Source organism: Podarcis pityusensis (genome assembly GCF_964106645.2).
Source record: "Podarcis pityusensis genome assembly, chromosome: 5".
Taxonomy (NCBI): Eukaryota; Metazoa; Chordata; class Lepidosauria; order Squamata; family Lacertidae; genus Podarcis; species Podarcis pityusensis.
In genome coordinates, this window is record NC_138032.1 from 43,285,409 (window position 1) to 43,308,602 (window position 23,194).

A 23,194-nucleotide genomic window follows, 5' to 3' on the forward strand; every position below is an offset into this window, starting at 1 on the left:
TTTAGAGCAGCCAATTGCATTCATGGGCTTCTACTTTTAAAGCAGACAGCCTGCATTATATAGTCATATAGAGATATCATACACAATGGTCAAGTCTGCCCTACAGGGATTTGTACTGCTTAAATCAAGAGCCTTACATTTCAAGGACCATGAAAAAAAAATGCACCTCCAAGTTCTTAAATTAAGAAATCTAAGGGCGGGGCAGGGGAATATTCCAACTCCAAACTCTTCTACAGCAGTGGTGTAAAGCAGAAACCCAAACTCCCCCACCACCTGCAAAAGCTCATTTTGTCAATTGTTAAAATGTGGGGTAGGTGGTAACACTCTGTTCTCCACAAGGTTATTATTTCCCTGGGGAAACGAAGCTATTATTTACCGTACTTAATTTTTACAAAGGTGTACATTCCAAAAGTATTTCAACGTGGTTTACAGAAAACTAAAACACACAATGGAGCACAAATCTAAATAAAAACCAAAAAAGCAATAGATCCTCTTTGCATTCTATCCCCAAAAAATCCAGCAGCAATAAGAAGCAAAAGTGTTTTTAATATTCCTGTGAAAGAGCAAAAATTCAAAGCATGAGGAAGGGTGCTCCATAGTGGATTTGGAACCTTCCTATTTCACTTAGGACAAAACGAAACACTGCCATGTAAACTTTTCTGCTTCTGGGCTCAATGATTCTTGAGGAAGCTTAAACAACTGATTATTTATTTACTTACTGCATTTATATGGGCTGCCCAACAATATACGTTGTCCAAGCAGCTCACAGAAATTTTAAAAATAAAATAAAATATTAAGAATAAAATGTAAAATAATAAAAGTAGCATTAAAAAAATGCTTTCTCGAAGAGAAACAATAAAGCATGGATCCTAAGACTGAGATGGCCAGATTGAACAACTTGTGGTTTTTTTTAATAGCCTGGATGCATAAAAAGGCTTTTACCAGTTGCCAAAAAGGCTGCAAGGCTGACACCAAGCAAGTCTCTTTATAAAGCATGTTCCATAATTGGGTGCCACCACTGAGAAGACACTCTTCCTAGTAACTGTCTGCCTCATTTCATTTGGTGACAGCATGAAGCGCAGGGCTTCTGGGAAGGATCTGAAGGATCAGGTAGGTAGGTACCGGTATATATACAGAACAAGGATATCTTCTTAGTAACTTGACCCCAAGCTGTTTGTGGTTTTGTAAAATTTAAGGGTAGCATCTCTATGAGAGAGTATGTCATACAGATAATATTGCATTTTCAGCCACAGTCACAGAGGAATAGACACGTAACATATGTTGAAGCAGGCAATATCTTGTGCAACCCCTTCTGTGTGAAAGATTAGGAGGAATGCCTCTACTAAGATGCAAGCCACAGTATTTAAAAAGGCATAAAAACATTTTCATTAAATCTGCTGCCCAATTAATCAGGGGCACCTTTTTAATTGATTAGAAGGTTTCAATTTTTCATCACCCAAACACTGCCACCCCTGTCATTACCTCATGTTGTATTCCTTTGTGAGATTCACAAAGGATTGTTACATTATTGATCATTCTACAGAAGTCCAAACTCCGTGTTTTGGCTATAAAAGGATTTCTGATTCAATTCTAGCTCAGAAACCCGAACTGTCCAAGCATCTCCTCCCCAATCACCAAGAGAGGCCATTTCTAGGCCACAGGAAGCACTGTTTGAAATGGCAGCCAGATACTGAGCCAGAGGGAGATAGCTTTGCGTTGGAGTGCTTTAATACGGTTTTATACTGCATATAAAGAATGCAAGCATAAACCAGTTTGTTGAAAACTACCCTTTTGGTGAAAGCTGGCTATAATTCTGAACAAGTTTTCAATTTTCACACTGCTGCTAGGGTAAAACATTTTAAAGAGTTTAATTTTTACAGTGGCTTCAATGACACAGGATTATCCAACAAAGTAATGGCTAATCAATAGAGGGTTTAGTTGTCAGGTGAAACATATAACACACTAAAAGGGATTGATTGCTAGGCTCCTCCTTATTTACTGGAAGGTATATATTTAAAATGACACAAACTTGTTACCAAGCCACATTCCTTTAACCTTGCAAAAGCTGTTTGAGATGAGTGTTAAGCAGCCTATAGCAACACACTAATGGGAAAAAAATATCTACCGACGTATGACCGCTTCAAATCATGTCAGGAGCAGAAATGCAATGAGAGGAGCTCGGCGATGCAAAGCAGCATCTATCGCCAGACAAAGGTCCAAATTACCACCTGCAGATGCTGCTATAGATGTGGAGAGACTGTCTGGGGTACTACTTAAAAATTACATGAAGTGTAAAACATTGTCTTTTCATAATCTGTGGGGGAAATCAGAATATTTTGAGGTGGACTGAGGTGGTAAGGAGGGAGTATCTAAAATACAGAAACAATGAGCAAAGTATGAAATGGATCTTTCTTCTTTTCAATAAACACTGTAATGCTTGGCCAACCTTCTCTCTGCAGCCATAAGGACTAAAAATTTACCTGCTTTAAACTAGCAGAAACTGCTTCATATCTATGTTCCACAGCAGTGCAGAGTATATTAACAACTCTATCTTTTTGACTGACAAACATCTTAAGGTCTCACATTTTTAGGTTATGCCCCAAAGTACAAAGGATGAATATGACAAACACATACATCGTATCACAACATTCAGAGGATGGGAATTGGTGCAGCTCTCTGCTGAATGCATTTACCAAGCCCAGGGTCAGTTCCTATGCAATGAGTAAAATGGTCCACAGGTCCTTCCAATGTCAGGATCAAGTGGGCCTACTCTTAATCCTTTGAATCCCTGAGGGCTTCCAAGTTTTCCATCTATACCAATGGATGGCAAGTTATTTCACAATTCATCCAAAAGATCTCATCTTTCAGCACACCAGCACTTTAATTGGAGAATCTAAATGTTCAATAAAATTTCTTTCCCACCCCTGTAGTCAATAATTACATGATTTATCAGAGAAAGATATTATTGTAGTAAAAACCCAACAACGAAATCCAAGAGCACAATCTTCCCCCAAGTCATTTCCAGAGACAAGATTATTAAACTCTTTTTTTCATTGTTCAAACAAGGGCTTTTGCAGCAAAGCGCCAATTGCCAAATGGTAAGAAAATAGTTATTAGACTCTGAAGAATTCAGTGGAAGTGGGAAGTTATACGAACAAATCACTCTTGCAGATTCAGAAAGATCGCTTTCATCTCACTTACAGGGCCTTATGAGACCTCCATTAATTACCCTTAAGGTCTTTCACACAGACTATTTTTTAAAAAGGCAATTTATTTATTTATTTCCAATGAGGTGCTTCTTCCAAAAGTATTAAATGCCTGCAAATTTAAAAGCGTTTTTATAAACAGGTAATTAAAAAAAAGGAAGATGAGAATTAAGTCAAGCTGCAGAGCATTACCCAGAATCCACTGTGATTATCGTTTCTATATTTAAAGTAAAATGTCTAGTCTCTGTTGCTCGGAATGCTTGTGGGAAGGGGAAAAGATCTCTGCAGGAAGTCAGCAAGAAAAAATATAGACTAGCCAAGCCAAAACCAAGAACATTTACAGAAACGTCCCCAAAGCTCAGTTTGTCATATTGCAATTACACCTTGCCTACTGTGGAGCCAGAGTCCCTAATTTTGCCACTAGAGGGAAGAATTGTCTCGACACATGGTGATGGCAAATGGGGAATGGGTTTTCCTGAGCAATTTCCATAACAATGCTCCCTTGGCTGTATGTACCTTCTAATTACTCAGTACAATTAAAATGAGTAACCTAAAAACAAATGGGGGGAGGAAATGCTCAGCCCATTTCCAACATTTGTATCCTCTTTTATCAATCAAAACAAGGAGAAGGACAATGCTACTTTGTGTCCCATTCCCGAGCCACTGAAACTTATTCAGTAAAACAATATTGACAAAAGCAAGGAGTACTGAATTGCTTGTAAAACAAAAACTGAAACAGGAAAAAAAAACCCAAACAAAAGAGAAATGTCATGGTATTTAGCCATCTGGTAGCAGCTTGAAAACAAATTGTCCTCCAAAGAGCAGAAATACAGTATGCTTTCTCTCAGTTCACTGGCTTATGAATATAGCTCCCCCTCCTGCCTTTCCTCCTAAAGTAGATAAGCTAATGCTGGATGTGAGTGGCTTCCGCAAACTTTTTACACTTATACCCCATTATTCAAAGGTCGCCCTAGCCTAGCCTAGGCTAACTGCATCTTCCCCCCCGCCCAAAAGAGCTACTGCATATGTAGCACCTCCTTAAAATGCTCTTGATTTTCTGCCTGCCAATGAAAATTTTGCCTTGTGGTTGCTGATCTTCCGAGGCTTAAATCCTTCATTTTATAAGGCTAGTCATTAAAAGGGAAGATGGCAGGCAAGTCAGTCATTTTTCTTCCCCATTGACAATTGGTGACATTTCTCCAGCAGCGCACAAGGTGTTGAAAACCTGGCAGCTGTTACCTCCTGGGCCGGAGCTCCTTTTTTATCCTCCTCTTGACAGCTTAACTCAATGGGTCAGCACCTTTAAAGACTGCAAAGTATCAGTGAAGTGGATGGCCAGAGTTGAATTACTGCACCCTTCCTAATCAATGTAAACCCTCACTGCAGGTGAAACTCTTCATCTATAGAGGTGCATGGGGGAGGAAAATGTAATGCCCTGAGCCAGATGGGTTTCATCTTGTGTTTTTTTTGTGGTTTTTTAAAAGAAAGGAACAAGCTAACAAGGGGACAGCTACTTTGTCAGCTTCTTGGCCTCTCTCATGGCTCTGAGGCCCCAGGGTTCCAGCCACACAAGAGAAAAGAATTCAGCATACACGTAAACACTTAAAGAAATATAACTAGGGAGATGGCAACATGCTGTTTTCAAAGACTTGAGAGTCCTGCTCCGAGCTTTATTTATCACTACCCACGTTCATTGGCCTGTAAGTGGACACGGAAACAAAAGGTCAGGACAATAGACAACGCAAGCAATTTACTCCATTACGGGGGAATGCAGAAATGCCGCACATCTGACAGACCCGATTAGCATTGAAACAGGGACAGGGGGCAACCACAGAGTTTTTAGGCTGCAAGACAACATTTCTGCTGAACAGGCAAGGATTTCTGCACAAGTGATATTTGGGATAATAATAGTGGATAGGAAAACACAAAAGCAAATTATAAGCACATTTGAAATAACTATTCCTCCTTCATACTGGGTCGCTTTTTCCTAACAAGCGTTCAAGATTGATACAAATTACTGTACAGCTTAGACACCAACTCTTTTCCTCACAGAAACATCTACAGCCTACTCTACAGTAACTAGGAAGCGATGTTCCTCTACTTTTGCCTCTCTTTTGCTCTGGCTTGCCCCTACTTTTAAGCATCCTGCAGCACAAAATGTCAGAGGCTTTGTATGTCCTCCCCAACCTCTAAATGTTGCAGCTCTGTGTCGAATTGCTGAAGGAAGAGCTCATGAGAATGCTGGGTGGCTGGGACGGGGTGGGGTGGAGAAGGGTCTTGGGTGCCTCACTTTCCTTCCATCGGGAAGCTCTTAGGAGAGATGATCCCGATGAAAAGCGCAATGCACATCATTGCAATCCCGCTGCCGTCAGCACATCCCCATGGCACCTTTTGACACGATTTCCTCTCCACAGAGATCCACCCCCAACTCACCCCATAGAGCAAGTCTTGACAGCAAAAAGGCACTTCATTATTACCCCATTTGAGCACAGGAGAGAGAAGCTTTCTTTAAACAACCTGCATTGTGCCAATATTTTTAAAGACAGTAGGGTAATCAAGTTCAGGGCAGCTCCGGACAGCTGCCCTGTGACCTATGCCTGCTGACCCTTGCTATTCATCACTTTCCTTTGGAGGATGAGGGCAAGCTCCTGGGGAGTGACCACTACAATAGACAGATACAAGCCAACAATAATATGGTTCCTACAAAAAAGAACGGGAAAACCCAGATGGCACTGCAATAAATTTACAGATCTTCATTCATGGCTCTGTTTAACACAACCAAAAGCCAAAAGGCTCAAAGGTCCCTGGGGAGCTTCCCCCTCATTGGTTTCTAAAAGCGATCTCTCTCTCTCTCTCTCTCTCTCTCTCTCAGCTACTAAGCCCCAACTCTTCAGAAATGGAGACGAAGCCCTTAAAATAACAAATGCCTGACCTAATCAATCTACTATTCGGATCCAACACTAAATGATGGCTACTGAAAACTAATTACAGTTTTTGGCAAGAACGTTGAATTTAAAATGGAAACATACAGGTTAAAAAGGCACTGAAGCATTTGAGGGTCTGTTTTAAAAAGACTGCACACATGCACAAACCAGGAGTCAAACCAGGAGACTGATTCAATAATTCACACATTTATTTTTAAAATGAATCAGATTAGTCCCATGTGTGACCTGCCGGTCCATCTGTATTCACTGGACTTAATGGGCACTCTTTTCACACTAGCTTCAGTTTGAAGTATGAGAGAGATAAATTTAGTTTAATTTTCAACAGATCAAGCTATCCATTTTCCAAATGGACCATCTGGATCAGCCTATTAAAATTAATTTATAACTTAGCAGTGAGAAAATTCGTTTGTTAGCTTAAACATAGTTGCCAAAAACTTTGTCCCCTTGTCATGGTTTTCCAAGGCTGCAAACACACATCCACACAACCTCCCCCACCCACGGCCCCCCAGCATTCAATTTCCCCCCAAGTCTTTCTTCACAGAATACATGCTAATAAGACCTAATTATATTTACTTCTCTAAACGGTACATGGCTTTAAACTAGGTTATGTTTCTCTCTGCTGGCTTCGTCTATGCACTGGCGGAGGAAGAGAAGTGTGGGAGGAGCACACCGTCCCCGGCAGTGTGATCCCGGTGGGTGCCATTGCGGCTGCCCCCCTGCCTGTGCTGGGCACCATGCCCCCGCAGGCGACATGCCACACCCCCAGGATGCACGCCAGCCCCGCCCCTGCCTGCTCTCCGCCCCCCGGTGCCGGAACATGAAGCTCCGCCACTGCTTCTATGCAAGAGTAATGGGAAGTGACCAAAGGTACCCACTAAACATTTGAAGTACATGACTTCCCCTAAAGTACATGACTTCCCGTAAAGATTCCTGGAAACTTTAGCTGTAGCTCTGTAGGAGGTCAGCTACAGTTCCCAAGATTATTTAGGAGAAGTCTTACACTTTAAATGCATGGAGCCAAAATAAAGGCCACCATAGGTTACACCTCCATGTGGAAATGTGTTTTCATTCTGCAATGCATAATAAGCAGTGCTGTATACTTGCCATGTGTACATAGATCAAGCAGATGATGCTTGCAAAAGTTCTCTAACCCATGTACTTGCAGATCACATACTGATGCTGTCCTTTCATGAGTGAGAATGATTGTTGTGAATTTTAGGGTCATTTTACTAAATAAAAGGACAATAGGAAGTTTAAGGAGTGGCTGGATGTCCAGCCTTATTTCCCCCTCCCCCCACAACAACAAATTTGCCCTCTCCTGAGCAATGTTTGCATTCAAAGAAGAAAATAGAACTGTTTTTCAGAAAAGAAACACATTGCTTTCTCGATTCCTTCTCGGTCCCTATGGGACTATCCAGACAGGGAATTTATTTACCAACGGGATATTGAGATATCACAAATGGATCAATGGCAACAGCTTTATCCTTTATGCAATATCACACACAGAAAACCCCTTAATATTGGATCTTTCCCAGAAACGGAAAATCTAGATTAAAGGGAGGGTGGGACAGTGATATTGGTTGAAATGTTGATGCCAACAGTGTTGTGTGGATCCTGCAAAAAAAAAGAAATAAGAAAATGCATATCTGAGGAGCATTGATTTCACAAATACATGGCTGGAAGCATATCTGATCTCAAAGATATAGCCTGCAGGCCAATTTGGACTGACTGCTTTTCCAATGAGTTCAGCCAAGTAATACCTCTTCTTTATTTACTGTCCAAGAAAATCTCAGCTGTACCCTGTTGATGCCAGCTACCAGGCCTCACTAACCAGAATGCTACTGTCTGCAAACTGGTAACAGCAGCTGAAGGTTAAGACTATGGCATAAACCATCAATAACCCTTGTGTGTAAGGGAGTGCATCTAAATTCCAAGAATCACTTTTTAAATTAGCAGCCAATTCTGTATTAACTGAAAAGCCTATTAGCTCACCTTTCTTCTGTTCTGGTTCAAGTTTAGATTAGGAATATAACTGAATGTTTGTTCCTTTAGTTATGGCCACACACATAAGAATCAAGGCCTATTGGTCTGAAAACTTGCCTGATAGCAATACAAACTTGCTATTCCCCAAGAGGTCAAGGGTGGTTGCAGAATACGTGGATCACTTGTACAGCACATGACAAGGAATTCAGTATCCATGCATTACTAGCACAGCAAAGAATCACACCACCTGCTTGATCCACAAGATTGCTCTCTAAGGCACATTACTGGAGCAATGTACAATACATAAGAAAGTAAGCTTGCATACTGCTCTGGAAAGATGTGAATTAGCTCCAAGGTGCCTTCCAAAGAATGGCTGTTGTAACTTGAAAACTTATATACTCTTTCAGGAAAGAGAGAGGGAGGGAGGGAGAGAAAAATAATAATAATTCCTTTATGTGTTTTGTATCTTTCCAAGTTGCAAGGGATGTCAAAGGACTCTAGGTCATTCAAGGAAAGGGGCTGGGTGGGTTTTGCACACCTAAATTCAGTGCATACCTGCCTGAGTGCATTCTTCTCGGGAATGATCTTCCTGGGGGGCTCGTCATTGTTACAGTCTTCTCTCTCAGATGAATTCTATGCAGATGAGAGGGGGAAAGGTGCAAATCATTAATTCAGATATTTTCCTTTCAACACTGATCTAAGAAAGCAAAAAATCTGATGTTTTCAGCAACATTACCTATGAGTTTTCACTTCCTTTGAATTCTTTTTGTTAAGACGCATCAATATTTTTTATTTTGTCTGGCACGCAATTGGATAAATTGGAATGAGTGTCTGCCATAGACATAGCCTGTGACATATCCAGTATCATGGAAAAGAGCAAGCCACTATAAACAGACCCTAGACATATTCCTTCATGACAGATACCCATCTAATTAAACAAGACTTTCAAAATATTACAAAGTCAGATTTTTTGTATTCCCAGCATGTGTCCAAGCACTTCCATAATGCTGGATCTGAACTCTTCTACATAACTAAAGTGGGATGCCCTGGCTCACAACAATACTAGGGTTTAATACAATGGAATTACTTCCACTTCAATGACTTTGATAATGAACGTTAAGAACCTAAGAAGAGCCTGCTGAACATTCAACTTCATTGGATATCCATGACTTCCAATGTTATGGGAGAGGGAGAACAACTTTTTTCTATCTATTTATAAACTTCATGTCACCTCTTATTTGCCTTCTCTCTAAATTGGGAAATCCCAGCTACCACAATCATTTTGGTTGCCTTTTTCTGAACCTTTTCCAACTCTACAAGGTCTTATTTCGTGTGAGGAAACTAGCACTGCACACAGTATTCCAAATGTGGCTGTACCATAGATTTGTATAACCACCTTATTTGATTTCAATTCCCTTCCTAATGCTCCCTAGCATTGAATTTGCCTTTTTCACAGCTGCTGCACACTGAGGTGAACATCTTCATTGAGATATCCACTAGGATCCCTCATTCCTGGTCAGCCACAGACAGATCCCCTGAACATATATGTGAAATTATGAATCTTTTTTGCCCTGACTTTACACTTTGCATTGAACTGCGTTTTCCATTTTATTGACCATTCACTCAGTTTGGAGATGTCCTTTTGGAGCTCTTCACATTTCCTTTTTGTTTTAACAACCCTGAGCAATTTAGTATCATCAGCAAATTTTGCCACCTCTCTGTTCACTCCTAACTCTAGATCATTTATGATCAAGTTATAAACAGGTCCTAATACCTATCCTTAATGTTTCCATTAAGATCCAAAAGCCTGGACAAATAAAAATGTCTTCAGCCTTTATTTAAATGTATCAACTATGGGTGCCAACCAAATGTTGCTTAGGAAAAACAGACTACCTTGGAAGGTGGTGGACTCTCCTTCACTGTAAGTTTTTAAAAAGGTGTTAGCTAGCCATCTATCAGGCATTCTTTAGTTGTGATTCCTGCACTGCAGGGGGTTGGACTAGAGTGATCCTTGAATCACTTCCACCTCTACAATTCTATTTTTCTGATATTGTATAAATGGGCACAGTCACTAAGAATGACTTGTCACATGTCGTTGTCCTAACTGCCACACCCACAGATGGGTCAGAAAGCAAGGCATCACCCACTGATCGTAATACATGGTTTGGGTAGTTATTTGGGAGACATTCCTTTTAGGGTACTTGAATCCAGAGTTGTTCCGGACTTTATATGCTAGCAACTGTATGTTACAAAATTAAGGATCACAATGTGAAAAAAATATTTTTATGGGACTTAGAAATGTAGCATGCAAACAGCTCCTGGAAGCAGTGACTTTGTGGAAAGACCCAAATTAGTCCTGTGAGTTGCAACCTAAATACTAAGAGGAACACAGAGGAACTCCAAAATACCATGCCACTGTTACAATATAGTTTAGCAAGCTGATATATTTGCTACGTACTGATACTAGCTGTTCCAGAAGCTCTTTTACAGTTGAAGACTTTGGTATAAATAAAGAATGTTATATAGGATATAAAAACAGACAGGATTTCTACCCAACAAGTATTTTAGCTAACCCAAATGGTAAAGACTGAGTTACCATGAATAGAGTCTGGATAGGAAAGGGTAGACAAAGCACCATCCACTGTCTTGGTCAATCTACTTATAGAGTATGTTTTAAGGAACGATCTGAAACTGGAAACAGACTGACTAATGATGAAGGACATAAGTCCATGAAAAGGTTAAAATATGGGTGGGAAATATGGAATTAATAACACAAGTAGAGAAGAAGAAAAAGTAAAACTAGTACATACATTATACTTTTAGGGTGGTACCTGAATACAGTACTAACAAGTGGCAGCACCAAGCAAATGCTCCCTTTTTTCTCTCTCCTTCGCCTTCCTTCTAGGATAAATGCATGACCAAATGCCATGGAATTCAACAGCCTTTATGTTGCCTGTCCCAACATGCTTCAAGTTTACCAATTTCTTCCTTGAAACTAAACAGCTAATTTGAAACCTTTGTTTTATTCATTATCTTTATAGGTGGCAAGACTAAGAGGTTGGCTGAACAAAGACCAGACAATGACTGCCAAGTGCATATGGTGGCTCACAGCTTGCCGTCGCCCCATTCTACTGCACCAACACAGCAGACTATTAAAAAGGAGCGCTGCTCATGCACTTTTGTCAGCAAGTTAAGTTACGCTTGGCAAAGGATGAAAACTGGAAAAGATTATGCTCCTTAAGAAGCAGCAAAGATGGAACCGATTGCTTGGAAACTGGAAATCTTGTTTCCATGTGGACAACAAGCTTTAGAACACAGGAAATTCTTTGCAATCTTTAGATTCTGCTATGCATTTCAAAGGTGAAATAAATAAGTACATCTGCAGGCATCACTCCTCACTGAACTGCTCATCAGGTTTTCATAGCACTCTTTGGGGCCTAGGGTCTGGGCCCTTGGAAGCAAAAATTAGGAATTGCTGGCGCCCTCTATTGACCAATAAAGGAATGTTTTGAGTGAAATTCTAAAACTGTGAATACAGAATACAGCATCAAAGAAATCAAAACTACAGTAAAATCACATAGGAGGGAGAAAGCAGAAGCCTCCCCACAGCCCACCCCAAAAGATGTGGGTGAAAACCCTGACAGCTCTTGATCGTACTAGATTGAATGCTTTCTTTTCACCAGGCTGCTCTCATTTGACAAATATTTTTACAAAAGCAAGATATGTGGAATCTCTCACACAAGCAGTACAATTTCAGGCATGAAGCACAAGGCACAATTAATCAGGTCTTTTTTGAGACCAGTTTACCTCATAGTATGTGCTCTGGTAATCTTCCCCCACATCTAACACTCAGCAAGCCAACATTTCCAGAATGACAGCTCAACCCTTGAGCTCAACCCACATGGTACTGGTAGAAGGTAATGTCTGGAATTATCCCATGATCACCAAATGCTTATCAGAAAGACAGTGGGATTATGTGGGGCAGTGAAGAATGGAGGACACACAAAAAATCCCTCAATAAAAATGTCTCCTATAAGCAAGCATTGGATATGTAACATAACTGTAAGGAAAGTCTGAAAAGAAGTATGAGCTTCTTTGGCCTCTCTTGTGAAACAACATTTCCATGGAACTTAATCATGATTCTTGTACAGAAAATTATGGGAAAGCTGAGCATGTGAATGGGGTTTGAAATTCTTATCTTAACAGTTAGGCAGCAAGGTAAAGATCACTTCTCTTTTACAATGCTAACAGGAGCATATTTTTGAGACAATCCTATGTTCTAATCTTAGACAGTTAAGTGTCTAAAAGAGACCCTTGACAAATCTCATTTGTGTGAGAAGACTTGTAATTAACAGAATTCACTTGCATGGCAACATAGCTACCCCAACGCTCGGTACTACCCCTAAACCCAATACACAATTTATTAATATCAATGACATAGGAAACTCAGCCGCCACCCCTACCTAAAACGTCCTCATAGTTGCACTGAAGCAACTTAACTGTGATATTGCAACTTTCATGCCTATAAACCATCCAAACAAATGCTGGAATCAGATGCAATGGATGGATGAAAGCATTCCAAAGGACTATCAGCTGAACAGAACCACCTTTTAAGACAGCCCCTCATCTCACAACAGATATCACAATAACCATGCCAACTACGGAGATGCTTTTCTTCTTCTTCTTCTGAGGGTGGGAGGAGGAAAAGACTGTACTCGCCAGCACTAATTATAAAGCCATACAGATGCAGCACTTTTTCAAATGTCTATCTGTGTGTGAGAGAGGAACCATGTCTATGCAGAGAGCACTTTTTATGCTTTCAAATCCTTAATCCTGTTTGGAGCTGTCAGTGGGGGTTAATGGAAGCTTTGGATAGGAGAATTCCAATCTGGTTGGCAGATGGATAGGTTGGTTATAGCTGCATAACTATGTCTTGCCTGCAGGCACAATTCAGAACACTGTTAAAGCAATATAAAGTCGCTGTCAAGCTGAACCATTTGGATCAGTAGCAAAGAGAAATAATAATAAAAGGAGTTCATTTCTGGGCCTTGTGCGTTCATGCTAGTATGCAGAAACTGATTAATTGTCGTCGTGTGCTGGTCGGCTGTACCTCCAATTCCTACTTCTGGAGTAGATTTTGCATGCTAATATAATCATTCTCCCTCTTGAGACATTAGCAAATAATCAAATGAAAAACAGGATCATAATTTACTGAGATTCGGGCAATTCTCTATGCAAATTTGACTTGTTATTGCTGCTGCCTCGTTAATCTGAATGCCTTTGACAAACTCCTTTGATTTATGAACTCATGACAACTCCAATGTGTATATATTTTGCTAGATTGACATTATCATTAAGAGTGGGTGGACTGAGCTCACATGAATGGCTGATTTTATTCGCTGGTGTCGGCTGCTCAACAGCTGAGCATCTCCTTTGCACAAAGCCCCCAAGCGCAAGGCTCTTCCCATCTACCCATCCATTCATCATCTCGATGTTAATTGGCCCAGGCTTTAAGCAAATTTTCAACACGATTTAAAGGCATGATGACACTGATTACTGACCCTCTGCCATACGGTGCCTATTGATTAACCTGACAGAGATGATGAGCTTGAGGGAAACTAGGTGTGTGGAGACCTCAAAGGAAAAATATATATTGTTTATGCAGGCAAAACACTTGTCATTATCCCAGAGGCCAGAATTGGTCTTTAAAACATCCTATTGCCTTTAAAACCTGCAACCAATAAGGAAAATTGCATGCTTGCTTTTGGGGGAGAAAAGCAGTTACAAATGTCTTGTCATGTGCATTCCCTATTTTAGCAGAGCTTCTGGTGACAAACAAATCTCTTCCAAACAAGTAGGACTTATGCAAGCCAATGTATATGAATAGACAAGGATATCTGGAACAGGGGCAGAGGGAGATGAGAAGAGAAATGAAATGAGCTGGTAGGGATTAAACATGTATAGCCTGACATGAGCATTTCTGGTCTATAAAACTGAGACACAGAAGCAGCAGAGTCAGTTTGCAACTAATTCCATAAGTACCTCAAGGACAATCTATAAGGTCAAACACAACATTCTAGGTACTTTGGCAGGCTGATGTTCAGTTTCCTGGTAGTCCAGGGGAGAGGTTTTTGTGCCCAAATTGGATTTCATAATCTTGTGGGACACTGCAGGGGGTAAGCAAGTAAGGGCTGAAAAAATTCATTTGAATTACTTTTGCGACTCTGCCACAGTATGGATTAAAGAGAAGGAGGGAAATAAATGCCAATCTAATGGTTGCAGGAGAGTAAAATTCCTATAGTCCCTTTCCAATAACCTTTGTAAGTGATAGATGAGTTCAAGAGCCTTGCAACTGTAAAGGGACCGTCAGCATCCCGATTTCATAAATGCAGTTTGTCAGATTATAAATCTCAGCTCCTTCAAAAAGCACTAGTATGAAAACTGACATAGCTCGTGCAAAAGAAAATGTAAACTTCTTTACAAAAATTATGGGCTCAACACCCAATTAAATCATTTAACAGACTCCATTCTCTCATCTCAAGAAAAATAACACACTTATGGCCAAAATACAACTTTTGCAATGTTAAGGTTTTGAAGATAAGAATCAGGAAGCAATGCCAAACAGAAACAAACCTCAGACTAGTTCACCAAACTATAGAGAATGGCTTGAGCCCTGAAGAACTGTGTCAATGATCTGCTCAATGATCTGCTCTCTGAACATTCAAACACACTGCAACAAACCAGCAATGCAAACTGCATTTTCCTAGCTTTTAAGAAGTTTCATGTAACTGAAGATTTTATTTGTAAGAGGCTTATGTTTACACAAATATGGCAGTAATTTACATTATCATCAATTAAAGGGATAGTGTGGGAATGTAAAAATCTTTACAGGTAGTCTTCCTAGTCATCTGATCCAGTGCTATAGGAAATGAGTTTGTTTCCTACAAATTAAAAATACAGGCACTCATGTGTCTAACTCTAGCTTTTAAGGCAAGTTTTAAAGAAACAAATAAGCAATTCCTATAAGGGTGGAGGAAGGGGACAATATGAAACGGTACTTTTCTTACCATGCTGAAGCACAGTATTGACTTCATAATATAACCTATCTATTTATTATTTTGAGCCATATCTAAAAATGCTACAACAGCATGTGTCACTGCAGAGATGGGCATCAAAACTTCACCAAAACACAAAGCAAAGTCAATGGCCACTTCTTTTTCTTAATTTCAAATTATTCATTTATTGAAAAGATTACAGTTAAAATACTTCAGTATCATACAACGGCATGTATAAAAGCCCATGTGCATGAAAATGATAAAAGATTTTCAAAATCATCTAAGATTAATATAGCCAGATTCTTGTAAAATAAAAAGAAGCAACCTAGATTATTTTAAGAGCACTAAGTTATCTATTAAACAGAGTCTACGAAAGAAGGAAGTCTTCCTGGCTCATATTTATTTCCTAGGAATTTAAAAAGGAACAAAAGTGGTACATTTTAAAATATTCACAGTTTTGAACCTTAAAAGCTAGTTAACTAGTTCACTTCGATAGCATCTTATTTATACAAGTGTATATATCCAGAGAGTTCCTGAGTATAATTTTCCACATATTAAGTGAAGAACATTTGCTTCTGCTAATCAGGACATCTGGTTATTTTTATAACTCAGACATCTGCATTAAGCGGAGCTGTTTCTTAATTTTCCTAACAAGAAGTTAAGATTAGAACTACAGAAATGTTAAGGAATTGTTTGTGGGTTTTCTTTTTAAATACAGTATGTATTTTTATTACCTTTTTTGACTATACAATTTTATGGCTAAAGGACATTGGACTATATTTACCAACACATAGAATAATAGGACAATAGCTAAACTGCAATACCAACCAAGAAATGTTTGTAAATTACTATCTATTGAAATCTCTATTTCTATTCTCTACATTGCTCATATGTTCTCCCCTACTGTGTTGTCGCTTCCCCCCAAAGTTACTCTTTGAAGTTTTATGTAAATCCAGCTTTGGCCTTCTATAATTGCAAAATGTTGGAAGGTACAATTTGTGGGCTCCCCTTTAACTTGCAACAATGCTACATCAAAGAGGGAAACCAGGTCATATGCAACTGGAAGGAATCTTTGCTTGTTTGCTCCATTTTCATATCTTTGTTTACCAAGGGTCAGCAAACCTTTTCAGCAGGGGGGCGGTCCACTGTCCCTCAGACCTTGTGGGGGGCTAGACTATATTTTGGAAAAATATAATGAACGAATTCCTATGCCCCACAAATAAAATAAAGAGATGCATGTTAAATAAAAGGACACATTCTACTCATGTAAAAACACGCTGATTCCAGGACCATCCATGGGCTGGATTTAGAAGGCGATTGGGCCGGATCCAGCCCACGGGCCTTAGTTTGCCTACCCATGGTTTAAACACACAATACTTTTAAAATGCTGGATTCCAGCATAGAAGAAGCATCAAATTCAAGAATTGGTCACTTTCATTCTCCCCTCTGCAATGTAATTTAAAACTTTCATGAAGAAAACAAGTTGTCTAAGAACACTTTCCGAGTAGAGAAAGAACAGCACAAAAACAGACTTTGAACCAATAGTGATATGTCACAGGGGTATCAAAAACATATTTCTATCACTAACAAGAGGCAGCAGGAGTCAAAAGGTCTGGGAAGGCATTCTTTTTTAAACACTTTATTTATTAAAATTCTCTAGACACAGATTCTTCTCAATATTATAGCTTAATCTGCATGGGAGCTGCAGGCACTTGAAAAATGCATTATAAGGTAGGCTAGCTTCACTGTACATTCTGTATCAATCTTTCCAGATACAGCTTTCTAACTTGTACTCCAATACAGTGGTACCTCTGGCTACGAACGCTTACGAGCTCCGCTAACCTAGAAGTAGCTGCTCCTGGTTGCAAACTTTGCCCCAGGATGCGAACGGAAATTGTGCGCTGGAGGCGCGCGCGCAGCGGGAAACCCCACTCGTGAAAGCACGTCTCACGATAAGAACGGTTTCAGCTTAAGAATGGACCTCTGGGACGAATTAAGTTCGTAACCAGAGGTACTACTGTATTTGTATCTGCTATACAAAGCCAGATCCAATGTCTCTTAAAAGTAGCTGAACCCAGAACTCTCTTACCAATCCTACCCCATAAAACATACCCAGCATTCCTTCTGAGAACTCCATACATCTTATACCATCTTTAGGTCCTCATGATCTTGTTATGCAAACCCACTTCCCTGCTTGATGACCTAATGCCAAGATCACCTTCAGATCCATGGGCATTAATGGGCCTGACCCAAAGCGACCCTTTGAAAACAGCAACCAGTTGGGAGAAAAGTGAGAGTGAGGATTCAAACTTAGATCTTGGTAAAACTATGCGATGGAAATGCATGAACTGTATGATTCAAGCACATATGGAATCCTTTTGAAGCCTATTGCTTGTTTAACCTCTTTCCTTGACTATCTCTTTGTAAGTCACACCTAAGTACTTGCGGCATAGTGATCTGAAGAGCTGAAGTAGCCAAGAAAAATAATTTTTACAGAGCTGATCAACAATGTCTTGTGGCTCCTTGCTGGAAATAAGCACAGGGATAAGTTCCTCTTGAGGAGTTCCTGGTACAGAAGCTTGAGGAATTCAATTTCTGTGAATTCCAATATGACCCGCTCTGATCTGCACTTGGATTAATGTGTGGAATGGAACAAGATCATGTTTCAGATTTTGCATATTTTTCAATTTTTTAATGAAGTTCTCAATTCAAAAAAGTACCAAAATGCGTTAAAAAGTATTTAAATATAGCATACATTTAAAAATGTGTACACTGTGATAAAATATGTATTTAAATACTTATTTGTGATAAAAAAATTCAAATCCAAATTTTAAAGCATATTTAAAGAATTGTGCATGAATATGATATGGACTTGAAAACAGACCGATCCATCCAGTCTAGCTTTTTGCTGACCCACAAGCTCCTTTCCTTATTATCTGAACCCTTGACTCACACCAGAAGCTACCCTCTATACAAAAATATGAAGCCCTCCATAGCTTTCAGTTGTTGTTCCCAGTTTCTCAACTTGTGATGGTCAAACAATGTGGGGTGGTCCAATTCCTCTCCTCCCACCCTTCTCATTCATCCCTCTTCCTAATGAAGCATACTACCTGCTTTCTGCACCGAAGTTACTGCCCATCATTTAAGTGTGTAATTATCACTCCTTCAAAGCTTGCAGTCTAGAAATCACTCTTGCTCTTTGAAATAAGTAGTCCATAACCTACTGTATGCAACTCTATCCCATTCTGATGTGTGTATAAATCCTAACACAGCAGAGCCACCTACAAAGTTTTATAACAGGGTGAAAGACCCCACAGTAATTTAAGATTCACTGTGAGACCTGCTATTAAGAATGGGGGACAGACTGAGGGGGAAGCTACTACATATCATTAGAGAACAGAACTACTGCTTCACCTTGCTCATTGCCCAGTGATTGAGAGAGGCTGCTTGGCCAGGTTAAGGGAGCAGCTGACCCCCACACCCAGCTACAAAGACAGCAGACTACTAATGCATTGTGCTAGGGGGATGTGGCAGATCACCATCGCAAAAGGCACAGGTTTTTGCTTACAGACACATTTACAAAGCAACCACAGAAACTTTGCTTTGTTTCTTTGTTTTCTGTAGATTTGTTTGTTAGGTAGAGTCTTGTTTGCATTTGCACAAAAACTCAGTAAAATAAATAAAGTAAAATAAAATAAAAAAGCAACCACAAAACACATATGGTAGCTTTTCTTTCCTGTTCTAACATACTGTACTCTGTTTTCAGGATACAGCACATGGATGATTCCAAAGCAAAAGTTGCGGGGGGAATCAAACATACTTCACCCAGCATGGAACAAAATTACAAGCGGATCAAATCATGTTGCCAACTTATGATGCATCGTTCCTCTATTGTGCTGTTTATCCATTGCTATTTTACTATGGTGTACCCCCCTCTACATCACTATGATCGAATCCTTAAAAACAAGGGTTTCAATTAACAAAATCTAACTTTGGAAAGCAATCTATCCATCAAAAGAATGGTTTCCAAAGGAATAAACATTTCCTCACTGACTGAGACAGGGATGTTAGTTTCCCTTTGGTTCCATCAAACTACAGCAACGTGGAAGGCAGGAATATTTGTACAGAACAGCTTTTGTACCTAAAGGCCAGTCAGATTTTTGGTTTTTAAAGAAAACTGTACAGCTTTAAGCCAGGGTGTATTAAAAGCCACTATTCACACTCCCTTGCTTGGACATGAATGGCCTATTAAACCTACAACATATCTGTTTTAGTTAACTTCTGGGTGGGGAGGGGACCAGGAGAGAAACAAAATGTACTTAAATGCAGGGCTCCCCCCCTCCCTTGGGCTGAATGCCTTTCATCCAATAAGACATTCAAAGCAGTGACCCAGCAAATGGATTGAAAAAGCAATCTTCCGTCTGAGTGCCACATTATCCTTCCTATTCAGTATTCTCCGAGAGAGATCTCAATCAGCTGGGTGCGTGTGTAAGAGACAGCGCAGCCCATTGCTGGGTTAATTAAACATTTGACTTTAACACCCTCCCATCATTAAGCAAATAAAAACAGATAATTCAAACCACACTTCATACATAAGGTACACAACAGACGTCAAAAATTTAGAGAGGCCCAGGCCCTCAGGGGAGTTCCACTGGGGAGATAATCAGTTTAAATCTTAGCTGGTTTATCAATTATTCTATTGATTAAAGTGGAGTGATTATGCAAGACTCTGCTTTGCCACATGGGATAAACGTCAGAGCAAGACAAACTCGGAAGGCTCAAAACAGTTTTGGAAAGCCAAGAGACCAATATGAGTTCATTACAACTCACTTGAGGCACACAGATGAGAAAACTGATTTTGCTTTGTTTATTTTAGGGTGACAGAAGCATTTCTGATCAGAACTCTGTGTGGTTATCTCAACTGAAGCTTTACAAAAATGCATGTCATGGAATTTAGGCATCTTTTCCCGCACATTCAAATAGAAAACTAATCCTGGAATACATTTCATAGATGCTGGTTCAATAATGAAAGATATAGAATTTCTTGTGCCCAAACAAGTACTTAAGTATCTTACAGCACTCATATGTACCTTCCGGTCATTGGGATTTTGAGTCAAAGATTCACACGCATTGTAATTGGAAGCAGGGGAAACCTGAGCTTTAAAACTGATCAGATTTTAGTAATGAAGTGACATCATAAAGTAGTTGGGGGCAAGAGCAAGGCAAAAAGGAGGGCTATATAGTCACTGCATTGCAGTCCAGGAAAAAAAGCAGGAAAAGAGGTTCTATTCACACCACCATTTTTCTGAGGCCCAAGGGGGGTTGAGGGGGGTTAACTTTACAAAATCTGGAGAAAGGAACAAGAAATAAACCAGAAACTGTGTGTCTTTCAATGTACAAATTCCAGTCAGAGGAGAAATAATCTTTATATATGGATATGGACGCACTGGTTCAAGATGGCTAGTTTTGTCTGCAATTAGTGTGACCATTACTATGTGATGGCGCTTTCTGTTTAAAAACTTAGTGTGATTGCTGTAACAACATGGTTAAACAGTTTGACAAAATATTCAATTAATGTGGTCTGTTAATTCCTTTTCAGAATTTCTCCATGGGCAGACGTTTCTTTCATTTGGGCAAGGCCATATTGAGGTCTACAGTCTATTTCTACAGATAAACACATATAGACCTTCCTCTCTGTTTATAACAATATAGATGACTTTCACTTTCTATTTTCCATCCTATTTGCTAAATGGTTAGATAATGCACTTAGGTACCTGAAGAGTGTAGAATTCCTTCTCTAACACTAGGTATATTTGTAATTATTGTTTGAGTTTCTTTAAAAATAACCCTTAAAGAATGCATACATTAAAATGAAATGAAAGATATCATGTGCTACCTAAATTATGCATAACTCATTTCATGTTCTTATTTGCAACATACTTTACTACTGTGTGAGATATACTTCAATCTCACCCATTCCCAAAATGTTAATAGCTTCAGCGTTACCAGAAATTTTACATCTTGATTCCAAAAGCTTTATTTTAAGCTAAATAATTCCTTGAAGACTCACACTTCAGCAAGAGGATATCTAGCAGATCACCCAACCCCCAAATGAAGCTTCAATGTGATAACCTTGGCTGAGTCAGCCTCATTCTTTTCAGGCTTCTTCATGTATTTTTTCTTATTCTACCATTTCTGAATTTAAAACTCTTAGGAATAGTAAGCTTTGTTGAATAAGCATTTGGTGCACATTTTGCTATTGTAAATCAATTCATCAGTCCAGATTAAATTTAAGAAATCTATAATCTCAGGAAATCTCCATCTTTCCCCTTGGAATCCAACGCTGAAAAGCACTGAACAGATTCAAGTGCAATTCATTTCTATAGGGATGCGTCAGCTGATCACCTTGAATTGCCATGTGCAGAAACAAATGTGCAGGAAAGAAGTTAAATTAGCCAGCTGCGGCCAAAATGACAAATTTGGTGTGGCATAAGCACTTGTAGGCCACAGCCTACTTCAAATGCAGGAAGTTTCCTGGCCACAGAGAGTATCTGATGAAGTGCAACATGAGCCTTTGTAGACTCCAATCAATGACATCAGATGAGCACAGTAGACAGGAAACCTCCTGCATAGAAAGTAGGCTGCAGCTTACAAAAGGCTGCCACAATAAAGGATAACCTTCTAAATGTCTTGGTTAGGGTATGTCAGGCACATGAGACGCCCACCTTGCAAAGGAGGTCTGTTTCAGTGCATGGCCTTGGGCTCCATGGTGGAAGAAAGGCAGTATAAATCTAAGAAAAAAAGGTGCTTAGTGTGCCTTTTGAAATGGCTGGTACTGGGTTCAGAAGCATCTGACATTGTTTACTTGCTAACCTTGTAACAAATTATATGTGCAATGTTGTCACTGAACTTATAAAAAAGAAAGGAGCGTGGTTGAGAACAGAGACAGATAGACACACTGGCTGATGGTTCCTTTTTTCATTCCTGTTATTCAGAAGGTACTCAATGTCCACAAGACTAAATATAATTTATTCTAATGTATGAAATATGTGGTTGTAAGCATCTGGTTGGATACTGTTAGAACAGTATGATGGACTACATGGGCCACTGGCATGATTCAGAAAGCTGTTCTTAAGTGCTGGTGCTGTCAAACACCACTCCATTGTTGTTGCTGTTGCTGTTGTTTGGACATGTCCAAAACTAGAACATTGGAACTCAGTCTTGATGGAAATAAGAGCTATCACTGGATGCAAATGACCAAAGACCCTTCAGGCAGCCGTAGATGGCATCATTCGTGGGGGTGCGCCATTCACCTCCTTCTTGCTGAGTCGCTGCAGCATACCAGACTGGAAAAAGGGAGGCGTGCAGCAGCAGCAGCAAGGTCAGTATAGTGCAAACACGCCAGCAGGACTGTTGTGTTTCCAGCATCATGCACTTGTTGTCGTACCCCTCATCCTTTCTGTCCTCATAGGCTGCAACAACTCAACGGGATGGAGGTCAGGTGAGTGCTGCAGTCCCACCACACCTTTAGGTATACTGTTTAGATGCCACACCGCAAGAAGATGTTGAGATGACAACCCATCTTTCAACAGCAGCCTAGATGACCATATGTCAGGAATGGAAGCTCCAGCTCCAATAGAGGCATTGGTAACAAGAATCTGGAATACTCTTTAATTATTGTTTTGAATTTTGAGTCACTCATTTATAAATGCTTAATTACCATGATGAAATTTAAGAATGAAGTATTTAGAACAACTGTGAATGTAAATTAGATTAATGTATTTAATATGGAATAAGAGAGACTGGAAATTATCCTATACAAAGGAAATTATTATGTAAATTGAAGTAAGCAATTTATACTAGAGCTATGATGCCTAACGGATTGAGAATTATTATGTTAAAAAAACAACAACCCTGGAATTTTATGAAATTTTATTTAGGTATATTATCAGTAGAATAAAGTCAAGATATCTAAGGCTAACAATGGTTTCCCTCTTACCTAGCA

The 23,194-nt window shown here is 39.6% G+C and overlaps 1 protein-coding gene across 9 annotated transcripts in view; it reads right to left on the minus strand.

Annotated features, from left to right (window-relative positions):
• The window catches only part of BTRC (beta-transducin repeat containing E3 ubiquitin protein ligase), a 126,563-nt gene that overhangs the window by 62,676 nt on the left and 40,693 nt on the right, over nt 1-23,194 (minus strand). For 4 of the 9 annotated variants that reach the window (XM_081007073.1, XM_081007070.1, XM_081007075.1 and 1 more), the window contains one exon: nt 8,690-8,767. The exons of 4 other annotated variants lie outside the window; for them this stretch is intronic. In XM_081007073.1, the coding sequence (XP_080863199.1) occupies nt 8,690-8,767 (78 nt within the window). Of the gene's footprint in view, nt 1-8,689; nt 8,768-23,194 lie in introns of those variants that run through there. One more of the 9 variants, XM_081007078.1, reaches the window with a different exon arrangement.